This window comes from Pelodiscus sinensis, chromosome 11 (genome assembly GCF_049634645.1).
Source record: "Pelodiscus sinensis isolate JC-2024 chromosome 11, ASM4963464v1, whole genome shotgun sequence".
NCBI lineage: Eukaryota > Metazoa > Chordata > Testudines > Trionychidae > Pelodiscus > Pelodiscus sinensis.
The window spans coordinates 43434630-43447725 of NC_134721.1; the positions used below are offsets into that span (position 1 = coordinate 43434630).

The 13096-nt window shown below is 44.9% G+C and overlaps 1 protein-coding gene across 5 annotated transcripts in view; it reads right to left on the reverse strand.

Annotated features, from left to right (window-relative positions):
• Positions 1 to 13096, reverse strand: part of DCAF1 (DDB1 and CUL4 associated factor 1) — a 100231-nt gene that overhangs the window by 67207 nt on the left and 19928 nt on the right. For all 5 annotated transcript variants that reach the window (XR_012906544.1, XM_075939459.1, XM_075939457.1 and 2 more), the window contains 3 exons: positions 8167 to 8243; positions 5723 to 5796; positions 4831 to 4944 (listed from right to left, as the gene is read on the reverse strand). Coding sequence is in view for 4 of the 5 variants with exons in the window: in XM_075939459.1 (XP_075795574.1) it covers positions 4831 to 4944; positions 5723 to 5796; positions 8167 to 8243 (265 nt within the window). In the remaining variant the exon portion in view is untranslated. The remainder of the gene's footprint in view (positions 1 to 4830; positions 4945 to 5722; positions 5797 to 8166; positions 8244 to 13096) is intronic.

Consider the following 13096-nt stretch of genomic DNA (forward strand, 5'->3'; position numbering starts at 1 on the left):
CAATCATCAACTGTATTAAGGCACAGATCTCCTTACTCCCCATTATTCATGTTGCACACCAACAATTTACATTACATTTCTAGGATCAAGATTTGCTTATTGCCCAGAAAAACCAGCACAATAGGTTAACCAGCTAACTGGCCTAATTCTCTTCTCAGTTACGCCAGTGTAAACCCAAAGCAATTCCACTGATCACAGAAGAATTACTTTGGATTTACAATAGTATAATGAAACAGGATCTGGCCAACCCTGCTTTGCTTCAACAAGAAATCTCACTATTCTTTATAGCCAGATTGTGAACCCTTTACTTACACAAGCAAACTCTTTGACGCCAGCAGAATTATCCACAAAAGCAATCAGTCACCAATGAAAATAAAGGATGCCCAACATGGCCCTAAAACCCGAATGATTTGGTGCAACTGAAACACGTGAAAGCATTCTGGTCATTTCACCACGAAAGAAAAGATTTTTTCTTTTAAGCAGGAATACCACCCTAATTTTGTTTGAACAAAATAGCTGATATATAAGAGCCAAGCTAGACAAAGAACTGAAAAGTAACAGTACAAGATCCTGCTTTTTTCTTGAAACAATCATTATCACTGACCCCAAAGCAGACCACAAAGTTTCAATATCACCTACCACTATGGGATTCTGATGCATAATTGGAATTCCCCTACCCCCAGCAACTACAATACAGAGTAATAATAATTAGGCATCTGCAAAATCATTAACTGCTCTCAAGATTTGTATAGAGCAGATTTTTAAAATGTTGTCTATTTTTTATTTTAGTGAATTATTTACAGACACATGCTCTCAAGTTTAGATCTTTAACATCTGCTTAACTAATGTTTTAAGACCATTTCAATTAATCTTTAAAAACGATGAAATGTGAAATACTTTGTCCACTAGAGGGCCATATTATTCCAAGAACAAACAAAATATCTAATAATGGCAAAAGTAACCACCACACAAACAATGACATACGCTATGTCTAGACTACACAGAATTTTTGAAAGAGGATATGAAAATTCTGCGGGAATTTGCATATCTTCTTCCGATCTCACTTTTGAAAGCAGATCTTTCAAGAGTGATAGTAGTCTGGATGCATTTTTTTCCCTGTAAAAAAAACCCTTTTGAAAAAACTGTTCTTCCTTAAAAAAAAAATGAAGTTTACGCAGGGTTTCCCCCCCCAAAAAAAGGGTGGGTTTTTTTTTTTTTTTTTTCAGGAAAACAAGTCCAGACTACTTTCACTTTTGAAAGATCCTCGAAAGATAGAATTTGCATATGCTCTTTTGAAAAAAAAAAAAAAAGTAGTTTAGACATGCCCATACAGTGTAGTTTACAGAGAATCTGTATGTTTGAAAATGTTATTTAAAAATTAACATTTATTGATTTTTTTTATTTTTGGAAAAAATTCAGATATCAAATAGAACCCTACTTATGAAGGGCTTATAGGTTACTAAACGAGCCTTGTATTGATCAATGGTACTAAGTTCTAACAGGACGGATACCAAGAATTTCCTATTAAGGTCAATCACATAGAGAAGGCACACACAATTTGGCCTCAAGTCCACTAGTGACAATTTTAATACAGTAGTACATAATATCGCAAGTAGTACTTACATAGATTTTTATACAAACATTAACTAGTTAACCCTCAGCACCTCGAGAGGTTGGTATTGTCTTACCAGCTACCGAAGTAGCTGCACTGGTGCAGAAGGTCTGGTGAAGATGCTCTATGCCAGTGGTCCGCAACTTTTTGGGGCTGCCGGGCATCTGGGACTGGGGCCACGCACGTGCTGGGCACCAGGCGCCCAGGGCACAAGAATGGCTCAGGCTGGCCCTGGTCACTAGGCGGGTGCACATAAATGCCCCGATGGGCGCCATGGAGCCCAGGGGCACCACATTGGGGACCCCTTCTCTATGCTGATGGAAGAGAGCTTTTTTAATGGCATAATAAAACAATTTCCACAAACAGCAGAAGCTCTGCCACTAGAAGAAGCCATGCCACAGACACAGCACTGGGAATAAAAGCACCTGTTGTCGCTGTGGTTTATTCACACCCCAAGCAACATAAATTATGCTGACAGAGGCTGTAGCGTAAACATAGACTTAGGCCAAGTCTACACTGGCACTTTACAGTGCTGTGACTTTCTGGCTCAGAGGTGTGAACACACACACACACACACACACACACACACTAAGTTACAGAACCATCTCAGAGATGGTTTACATAGAGCACAGGGAGATCTCTCCCCCAGCACCCATGCCCTGGCCACGCTTTCCATTTAAAGCACTGCCACTGCGCCACTACCGCAGCTGCGATTTAAACTGTTATGCACAAAGCCTCAGTTCTACAGAATGACAGAGAAGTTCTACAGACTGGCTGTTGCCCAGCCCTTTGTTTTTCATAGATTAACAGATTCTGGGGCCATAAGGGGACCATTGTGATCACTTAGTCCAAGGGTGGCCAAACTGCAGTTTGGCTCTTTTACAGTTGAAGTGTAGCTCATAGAGCCCTCCGGACCTCTCTGTTCTCCACCTACCAGAGGGGAGGATTGGGACTTCTGCCTTGCAGCAGGATGGTGGGACTGCCCAGTGTGTAAGAGCCTAGGAGCTTCAGAATCATGGGAGGTGCTTGGCAGGGCCTGGGTCTTCCACCCTGCGCTTGCCATCCACCCGGGGCTCAAACTTCTGAAGATCATCATCTGCAGCTCAGAGTGTCAGTAAATTTGGCCACTTCTAATCTAGCCTGACTTTCTTTACAACATAGCCCAAAGACATTCCACAAAATTCCTAGAACAGAGCTTTTAGGAACATATGCAATCTTAATTTTAAAATGGTCAGACACAGAAAATCCACCACAACCCTTGGTAAATTGTTCCAATGCTTAATTTCTCTCCGTTATAAATTGATACTATTTCTACCCTGAATGTGTACAGCTTCAAATTCTAGCCACTGGATGTTTTACCTTTCTCTGCTATATTGAAGAGCCTGTTATTAAATATTTTGCTCCATGCAGATATTGCTAAGTATACTTATCTGGTTTCTCTGCATGCATCAATTCTGCACCTAAAGTTATGCATATTGGCTATGTACATGCATCTTAAACACGTGTCGTATTCCTGGGTGATACCCCACAAATAAAATTTACATTGGGCTAGACAGTTATGTATTGATGACCTACCAAGGACACTCTACTTTTTCAATGGGACATGGAAGAAATTCATCCTGTCCAGATAGCTCAATGACAACATAATTCAGCAAAACATGTAAAGGCATGCAATATGCTCATGTGACCCTGAATTCCAGCTTGGGCCAGTAACCTTGCTCATGCAGGTGTGGGTGCTCTGGGCAGTAAATGTAAGTCAATATAAGATCTGTGGCATCTCTTTTGCCTCTTTCCTGCTCCAGTTCCCTGGACTGTGGATTCACAATTAAGAGAGGCATTTTGAATAATGGACTGAGGAATGTTCCAACCTTTTGGAAGTCACCAGAAACACTTCACAAGCCACCAGTCTATTCCATGACTGCTACAAACCTGACAGAACATATACACACAAATGACCGCAAAGATCTATTAAGATACATACTGATCTGGGAGTCTTTGAGCTTTTGGGATCAGTAAGAACCCTGGTGGAAAAGGTTTTCAATAACCTCTCACTAGATCAGACTTAGTTAGCCAGTCAGAGCCAGGGGCTGGAATTCCTAAAGGGGACTGTGTTTGACTTCTTGTCGACTAGGGTGGTCACATGTGTCGGCTTCCTCCTTGCTTCAGGCGTACTCAGCTCCTACTGTGTCCCAGGCTCAGACTCTACCCCACTCCATCCCTTCCTCTGTGGCCCCACCTCTCCTCTTCCCACCTCGCTCCACCCTATGCCTTCCCTCACTCTGCCCCTTCCCACCAAACCTCCTACACCTCCTCTTCCTCTCACCACCCCTGTACTGCCTCCTTCCCACTTAGTTTCAACACTTCCCCCCCCCCCCAGCGCACACCATCCTTAGGCCTCCCCCTCTTCCCAGCGCCTCCTACACAGTGTAGAACAGCTGATCTGCAGGAGGTGAGAAGTGCTGGGAGAAGCTGATCAACAGGGCTACCTGCAGGTGGAAAATGCTATGGGGTGGAGAGGAGCTGGCTGCCAGAAGGTGCTAAACACCCACCAATTTTTTTCCAAGGGTGCTCCACCCTTTGAGAACCCACGGATCTAGCACTTGCATGTGGTGATACAGAAGTTGTGTGGTACCGAATTGGTGGATCTAATTATAAAATAACTACTAGTTGGGGGGATTGTCTACCCTATTTCTTGCACTCTGCCTTGAACGTGGCACTCTCAGTGTGGTCTTTCCCAGCATTCAATCACACAGGAATCCACAGATCCACAAGGTGGCACAGCAATTTTCAAAACAAGATTACCCAATTACTCGCCTCTTAATATCCTTACTAGAGTGTCAAACGGGCTGATTGCTAGCACACTGCTGCATCTTCCTGATGTCCCTTGAAAGTATATTCAGAACACTATGGTTGCAAGAGTTCCCAAAACAGATAACTTTTTGGTTCCTGTTCCTCTACTATAGGAGTATGCAAATCGGCCTTCAGCACAAATTAGCAGCCTGGAAGTACCTGAGGGTTTCGTTAGTTTAGCTTAACGAGACTACAACTATTGAAGTGTTCTTTTAAAACTAGACATTAAAATAAAATTTAGTGGAGATTATGTCCCAGAAATAGCATTTTAGATTTCCATCTGTATGGATTTTTTCAAAACTAGCGTCGGCGCTCCTAAAATGCTGAATACCTCAAATTTTTATAAACAGTCTTGCTATACATGGTACCTTTTCCTGAAAGACAACAGCAGTTTCCAGTCCAGGCATGATGTCTAGAAGAAGTCGGCAGGCAGCTGTATTTAATGGGGATTCCCTGCTTGTCATCACATAAGCATTCACCAGCTGAGGGAAGAAGGTCAAAAACAGGAGTAACTCTGGCCCAAAACAGGGCAGCACAGTGAAATCATGCCCTCAGATTTCATGGGAGCAAAGGGGAAGACACGGGTAGTGGTGTCAGTGTGTAATCACTTGACCCACACTTTAGGGCTTATCCACACACACAATGCTGCAACAGCACCGCTGCAGCATGTCTGGTAAAGACTCTCAGCTGACAGGAAAAGTTCTCCTGCCAACATAAATGTTGGGGTGGATAGCGCTCATTTCGGTGTAACTTATATCATTCAGGAAGGTCGTCTACTCACACTTCTGAGCAACACCGGTTATGCCATCATAACCGATAGCATAGACATGGCTTCAGAGAGCGCACAGTCAACTGCCTAGTGACTTTTCCCCTCTCATGTTACAGAGAAGAGGTGTGCTGTCCTACCACCTTATTTTTTCTCAGCCAAATAAAATTCTCTCTTCTACACTGCCCACCCTGAACTGATCTGTAAAGCTACAATGTCTATACCAGAGGCATGATGATTTACATTTAGAAAACTTCCTTTCCTCCATTTTAATAGAGAAAGGCAAATCACATTTAACCCTGTTTTAAAACCAGTGTTTGAAAGAAATATTCCTAACAGTAGAAAAACTCCAGTGTGGACTGGACTAAAAACAAAAACCACAGGCACTGAGGCTAACCAACCCAGGGCAGATAACGACAAACAACATGGGAAACAGGGAAGTGTCATCACTTGACAATTATAATTCTGTTAATAAATACAAAGGGCAAACCTACCGCATTCATGAAGTCGTCATTCTTGAAAAGTATTCTCAGTAGATGGCCCAACATACACTCTGGATCTGCTCGACCTAGCAAAGCACAAAGAAGGAGCTGAGCTAGTCATTCAAACCTCCTTAGCTAAAGCAACAATGTATTACAATAAAAAAGAATGGAGGAGCAGAGAAAGGAAAATAGTCGGGTGGGAAACTTGACCTCTCTAAATGGCATGTCTAATGAGCTCTAAGCTTCATGGCCAACACTGAAGTGTAAAACCACGGTCATGCCACAGCAAAATTGGCTGTGGGATACCCCAATTAGCAGGATCAATCTTGCACAAGAGAAATCATGGGAATTAAGACATGTAGCAGTTGAGATATTTTTCCTTCCACACTCCCAGTCCCCAAGAGTTCCCCCTCCCTAAAACAGTATCTCCAGGCCAGACAAGTGTAAAGGATTTTCACTCAATGCCATTAGGAGCCATTTTTGCAGTCTTCAAATACTGACAGACCTATTCTCTATGACTCCAGTGCTATTCTATGTCCAGCCACTAGAGGGTTATGAGATCAGACTGTAATCTCTCCCCTCTTCCAAACTGGAAATCCAGAGACCCAGGTGAGGTTTACATTTAAAACATCTTCCATATGAGAGGAGACTGTCTCTGTTCCAAGCTGAAAAATCCCAACCAAGGAGGAACATGATAGAGGTGTAGAAAATCATGACGGATGTGCAAAAAACAATAAATAAAGAAAAGCGTTAGATACTCTCTCCCATAACACAAGAACTAGAGGTCACCCAATGTAATTACAGGTTGGGCCTTTCTGATCTGGCACCCTTGGGATCCGACTGGTCCTGAAGGAAGGAGATCTGTCAGCAGATCGCTAGGCTCCTCACCCCCAGACAGGACCACAGATGTTGCTGAACCAGAGCAGTTCAACCTCTACGAGGCAGCAGGTTTCAAACAAACAAAAGTATTTCTTCACACAACAGAGAGTCCTTGCCAGAGGCTGTGGTGAAGGCTAAGACTATAACAGGGTTCAAAAAAAGAACTCGATAAGTTCATGGAGGACAGATCCATCTATGGCTATTAGCCAGGATAGGCAGGAATGCAAAACCGTGCTCTGAAGTATCCCTAGCCTCTGTTTGCCAGAAGCTGGGAATGGGCGACAAGAGATGGATCGCTTCAGGAATGGGGAACCTATGGCACATGGGCTGGCTTGCCTTGATCTGGTCCATGAGACTCAAGATTGACCACGCTGCAGGGAGGGAGAAGCCAACACCAGCCCCGCAGCGGGTCTCCAAGCCTTGGCACACCATCCCGCTCCCCTTCCAGCCCCCTGCCGCATGGCTGGAGCACAAGCACCAGCTCCCCGTGAGCCAAATCAAGGCTAGCCAGGGGCCACATTCTGTTCACCCCCTCTGATGCACCCACCTGGCATTGGCCACTGCCTGAAGACAAGAAGCAGGACTACATGAACCACTGGTCTGACCCCGTATATCCACTGTTCTCTTCTCATCAGCTCTGGCACTTGGCATGTGAAAAATACACATTACTGTGCACCACAGCTATGCCAGCCTAACCCTCAGTGTAGGCACAGCTAGGCCAATGGAAGAATATTTCCACCAACCTAGTTACCATGGCTCAGGTGTTCTTACAGGGTACGTCTAGACTACATGCCTCTGGCGACAGAGGCATGTAGATTAGGCTACCCGACAGAGTAAAATGAAGCGGCGATTTAAATAATCGCCGCTTCATTTAAATTTACATGGCTGCCGCGTTGAGCCGACAAACAGCTGATCAGCTGTTTGTCGGCTCAGCGCGATAGTCTGGACGCTCCCCTGCCGACATCAAAGGGAGTTGTCGACAACCCAGGTATGCCTCATCCCAGGAGGCATACCTGGGTTGTCGACAACTCCCTTTGATGTCGGCAGGGGAGCGTCCAGACTATCGCGCTGAGCCGACAAACAGCTGATCAGCTGTTTGTCGGCTCAACGCGGCAGCCATGTAAATTTAAATGAAGCGGCGATTATTTAAATCGCCGCTTCATTTTACTCTGTCGGGTAGCCTAATCTACATGCCTCTGTCGCCAGAGGCATGTAGTCTAGACGTACCCACAGTGATGGAACAACTCCTGACATTGCTGTAGTGCTCATCTATGCTATGGGACTATGCCAACATATCAATCACACTGCCATGCTTGTAGTATAGACAATGTCCAAGAAAGGTGCCTCCAAATTAGTCCCTAAGTCCAGAAAAGCTGCCTGAAGGATAGATCTATCAGAAATGCCCAGTCACAAAACAGTAAACCAAGATTAATAAGCTAAGTAGTGATGTGAGGACTTGACCAGCAGGGGGAAACTTCAGGTTATTTGTGTATGTATATTTTAAATATATGAATGACTAATTTTATCCTGAAACAGAGAGGGGTCACACACAAGGCACTGTGTTCACCAGGCCTTACCAGGGTGTCTGTCATCAAACGGGTCTGGATCCCCCTTGCGGTACTCTTCAGTTTCCTTCTCAATTAACTCAGACATTCTAGGGAGGGAAAAGAATAAAAAAATCAAATCAACATGCCACAAGGCTTTTCTTTCCCCAAAGGACAGCTCCTAAGCAGTTTATTTGCCAAATACTATAAACCACCCAACAATCCCCATTCAAAGTGTTTCACCAGAAGATTCCAGGCATCCACTGGATACGTATCAGCGAGTCAGAGAGGATGCCTGCCTCGCCTTCCCAAAACACTGACCCCATATCAATGTTCAGATGATAGGCTAGCATGCTGCAATGACACAACTTGATAGCTGGGACTCAGCAGAGAAGCAATGGAAGGAAAGCACTTTTTCCTCCTCTGAAAGAGGCAGCGCATCCTGCTGAATCACTTCGATACGATTCATAAAGTGAGGATGCAACCATCCTGCTATCACACTACTTCAGAACTCTGGCTCTGATGGCCTATGAGACATCAGGTAGGAAAACTCCTGCCCACTGCAGCCTCCCCTGCACAGCATTTCAGATTGTTTTTTGCCTAGATGTGACCAGGGGGCTTTATTATTTTTGCTCTCGGGAAGTAGGCAGAGGGTTGGAGGGCAGGTTAAAGAAAAGGGATATCTCCCCACCATATACTATACGAGGTAAAGGAGACTAAATGTCACAGGAGAAGGCTTTGCAGCCCTGTCCCTGCTCACCCTGTAGATGCAAGGGGCATACCTTTTGATTTCTTCCCTCTCCTCACCCACCTGAAATAACAGTGAGAGATGTAGTCCTGCTCAATTCCTCAGACAATTAGTCAGTAGTTGTAGGGCTGGAATAAGGATCAACTAAAGCCGTCACCCGCCCACAGAGCCCTACCTCAGAGTAACTGCTCATCTGCACCAGGCAGGAGAGCTGTGGGAGCAACTTTAAAGTTGTGCATCCCCCTTGACTGAACCGGGACATTAAAGCTCCAGGCAAAACCCCAACCATAACAAGTGAACAGCAATAAGAAATCCTATGTTCCTGCTCCTCTGGAAGAGCAGAAGAGGTACCTGAGAGTAGAAAATGCTATGTCAGAGACACTGATTGTTATTTTACAAATGAAAGAAGACCAACACATTTCCTGGCATTAAGTGCACCATGACTGTGTCCTTTTTCTGAGGTTTTCCAGTAGAAAGATACATGGATAAGGTCAAGATCTGAAATTCAAAGCCTTTGGCAAAATCATTTTATTCTCATGGCATCCCCACAATTTAGGTCTCGCTGAGGCAGCCACAGCGTCTGCCTACAATTCCCCGAACAGCTGCATTCATTCCTAAGGGAGTAGATGAACTTCTCTTTTCCGGGGGCTTTTCCCCAGAGTTTGCTGCAGGATTCCACTCTGTCTCCAGCACCTTTCAGTATATGTTGGGTGCTGCTGAGGAAGACCAGAAAGGAGTAAAAGCACCTGTTCCATTCCCCCATCATGAGCTGCACTCATTTGCCAAATCTGGGCAGTTTCACAACAGCAAGTTTTAATGTGGTAATCAGTAATGAGAAGAGAACTTCCTTGTTTGGCCAAAGACAATTCACTTTCACAGGATTCTTCACTCTGTGGGGTTCCAGTGTTTGATACTAGTCAGCCTGATTCTGAAGAGAAGTAAACTGCATCTTGAAGTGAAAGGTTGCCAAATCTGGGCTCTCGATTTCTAGCAACAGCAAGTTGTACAATTAGGGACACCTTTATATAGAACATCCTGCTGCCAACACTAATAGTTTCCATGGGAATTAATAACTTGAGTGTGCCTGCTAAACACAGAGACCATGGGGAAGCATAAGAGGAGACATGGTCTGAAGTAGTGTTTCTCAACCAGTGGTGCGGGTACCCTTAAGGCTACTCAAGAGAAGTCTGGGGGGTACATCAACAACTGCAATTTGGAAAAAACTGAATTTGTTATAAGTTTTACAGCGCTTTATTATTTTTTTACTTTTTACACCCAAAAATTTCATTGCCTGCCCAGCTACGATTAAGTAGTTTAACCAAATGTGTTGCAATGGTAGGATAAATAGTATATGTCTGAAAACTGTAGGTAATGGGGGTACTTATAAAGGGGTACTTAATAAAAAAAAAAAAAGGTTGAGAAACACTGGCCTGAGGCATCAGATCTAAGGTTTTGTCTACACATAATCCACTACAGCAGCACTGTAGTATTGGGATGTTACCGTGTAACTGAATAGTCATGTAACTGCATGAATTCTTAGTGGTTACATGGCTATTTGATCGTTCCAGGGGTGGGGCCAGCAGCCAGTGTGCTCCTGGCCCCACTGCCAGGGAGCCCTTGCCACTCCTTGGCGTTGCCTCTTTATTAGAGGCAGCAGAGCAAGGTGGCAACATGGGAGCCAGTCCGCATTGGGATCTGGTTTAAAAACTGGCTTCCTGTGCAGACCAGCTGCCTGTATCAGAGGCAACAGCGCAGGGTAGCAGCAGCCTCTGTCCATGGGGGTTACAAGCTCCCCTTGGACAGCGGCTGCTCCACAGGATGCTGGGGCAGCCTCTGTCTGCAAGGAGCTCTGACAATTTGCAGACAGGGTTGCTTTATAGCAACCTCCTCTCCCCCCTCCCTGCTGCCTCTGATAGGAGCAGCAGTGCAGGGAGAAGAAGTCAGCACTGGCTCCTGCCTCCTCCTCCCCCCCCACCCGCTGCCTCTGTAGGAGGCAGCAAGGGGGGACAGGCAAGTCCACAGAGCCAGCTCCCTGTGCGTATCTACTCCTGCCTGCCCCCCTCGCTCTATACACTGCTGCCTCTCTATCAGAGGCAGCAGTGCGGGGGTGGGGTGCTCCCGCCTCCTCCAATATAAAGAAAGCAAGAGGGGAAATGCACATAGTCAGCAAGATTAACCGATAAGCCCAGGTTTATAGGTTTCTCATATAGTCATCTACATGTTGCCATCCCTACTGTGGTAGCCCTTCACTGAAGACTCATGTATGCCAACAGGAAGGATTCTCACATCGCAAGCAACAGAGTCATACAGACTTAATTTGCTAGTGTAGGACAGGTCAGATAAAAACCCCATACCTCTCACAAGTAGCATAAGCTGTGTCGCCAGGACAAGATCTCTCACTGATACAGTGCTGTGTATGCTCAGGCTTATGGTGGTATAACTTATGTCACTTGGAAAGGGGAATATTTAAACCTGAGTGACGAGTTTTGCCAACACAGGCAAAAGTGCAGACATAGCCTTAGAGTAGTGGCAGGGCTGCTTTATCTTCCCTTAGCAACAGCAGCCGCCAGGAGCCTTTCCTCTAGCCCAGGATCACTGTAGCAGAGTGTACAGCAGCTACACCCCAACATCAACACATGCTCCATTCTGAGTGCATGGGGAAATAGCAAAGCGTGAGCGGTATAGAGCCAGTGGCTTTAGGTACCATCTAGGCATCCCCTTATATAAGGGGTTTGAGGATCTGGCCCATAGTAGATACAGGACCAGATCATGTCAGCTACCCCCAGATTTTGAATGGATGCTGTTGCATCTCTTCATATTTAAGTATTCTAGCAACACTTTGCTGATTGACATTGTCTTCTAATCAGCCTCTTCACTTATATTGGGTTTGTACCTTCTGACACTCTATTCTGAGACACGGTTCTTCATGATTCTGCCAATCACTACTTTAATTTACTGTTATTTAATTTTACTGCCCATTTATAGTAGTTATCACAGGTTATACTGAAGCCTCAACACCTTGGGAGTTTGCTTGTAGCTAACAACTAGTTTTTCAGGGTGTTTTTCATAATGCTTCAGTATAGCCTTCAACACCACGCTTGGGAAAGTGCTGTTTTGCCCTGGAAGATTTTCTCTATTTCAACTCAGAAGGAAAAAGGAAGCAGAAAGATGTCACATCTTGATAAGCATAACCACAAGTTCCTCTATAACATGCAAAGGAGTCAGATGTGCCTTGAAACATCACTGAGCACAACCAAGCTCTGTGAGGAGCATCTAATATTCCTACTGGAGACACTCCAGGAGACACCCTTAAATCTAGGCAGAAGCCAGTCTGCAGCACTTCTAAGCCCTGTCCTCAATGCAGAAAATTGAGTCAAGCCATGCTGCTGAGCTCCTGAAAGCGGAGACTCTATTATTGCTTTCCATAGCAATGTGACCTAGCAGTAGCTGAATTTAAATGTATTCTCTTCACCAGCTGCCTTAAAACGATTTCTGTATCTGCCTGAAGCCAAAAATGTCACTGCCAGATCTGTACAGAGCTTTGGCATCACCTTCACAAGAGCAAGGAGCAAGAGCCAGCTGCTCTCCAAAACCACGCTGCTGAAGCTGCTGACTCCAAACAGCACTAAAGCAAAGCCTTTGGGAACCACTCTTCCAAAAGGCTCAGTGTCCGCTGACTAACTTGGAGGACCTTGTTTGCAATAGTGAATGCTTACTGAATTAGTCAAGTCCATCAGGGAATCAGTGTGGTAAGGGAGCTGAGATCCTTCAGAGATGTTTGCACAGTAGAAGTACTTTCTGTGGTAAGTTCCAATAGTAAGTCTATTCAGTGGCAAATGTGCTGACAACACAGAGATCCTCACAGCTTCTCACTCCAAACTTCTGCACAATCAGATTCTGTAGCTAGAAGACAGTGTTGGAGCTTCTATCCTCTGTGCAGTCTACCATGTTGAGTCCTACAAGCAGGGTTGGGAAGGGGAACTCTGAGGGTAACTTACTTGGGCCTAGTCTACACTACAGAGGGAGATCAGTCAATCTAAATTATTCAACCTCAGCTACATGAATAGCATAGCTGAAGTTCACCTTACTTACCATGGTGTCTTCACTGCATTATGTTGACGGAACATAATCTCCCATTATTTCCCTTCTGCTTCTCAAGGAAGTGGAGTACACAATCATGGGAGAGCACTCTCCCATTGATTTAGTGTGTCTTCA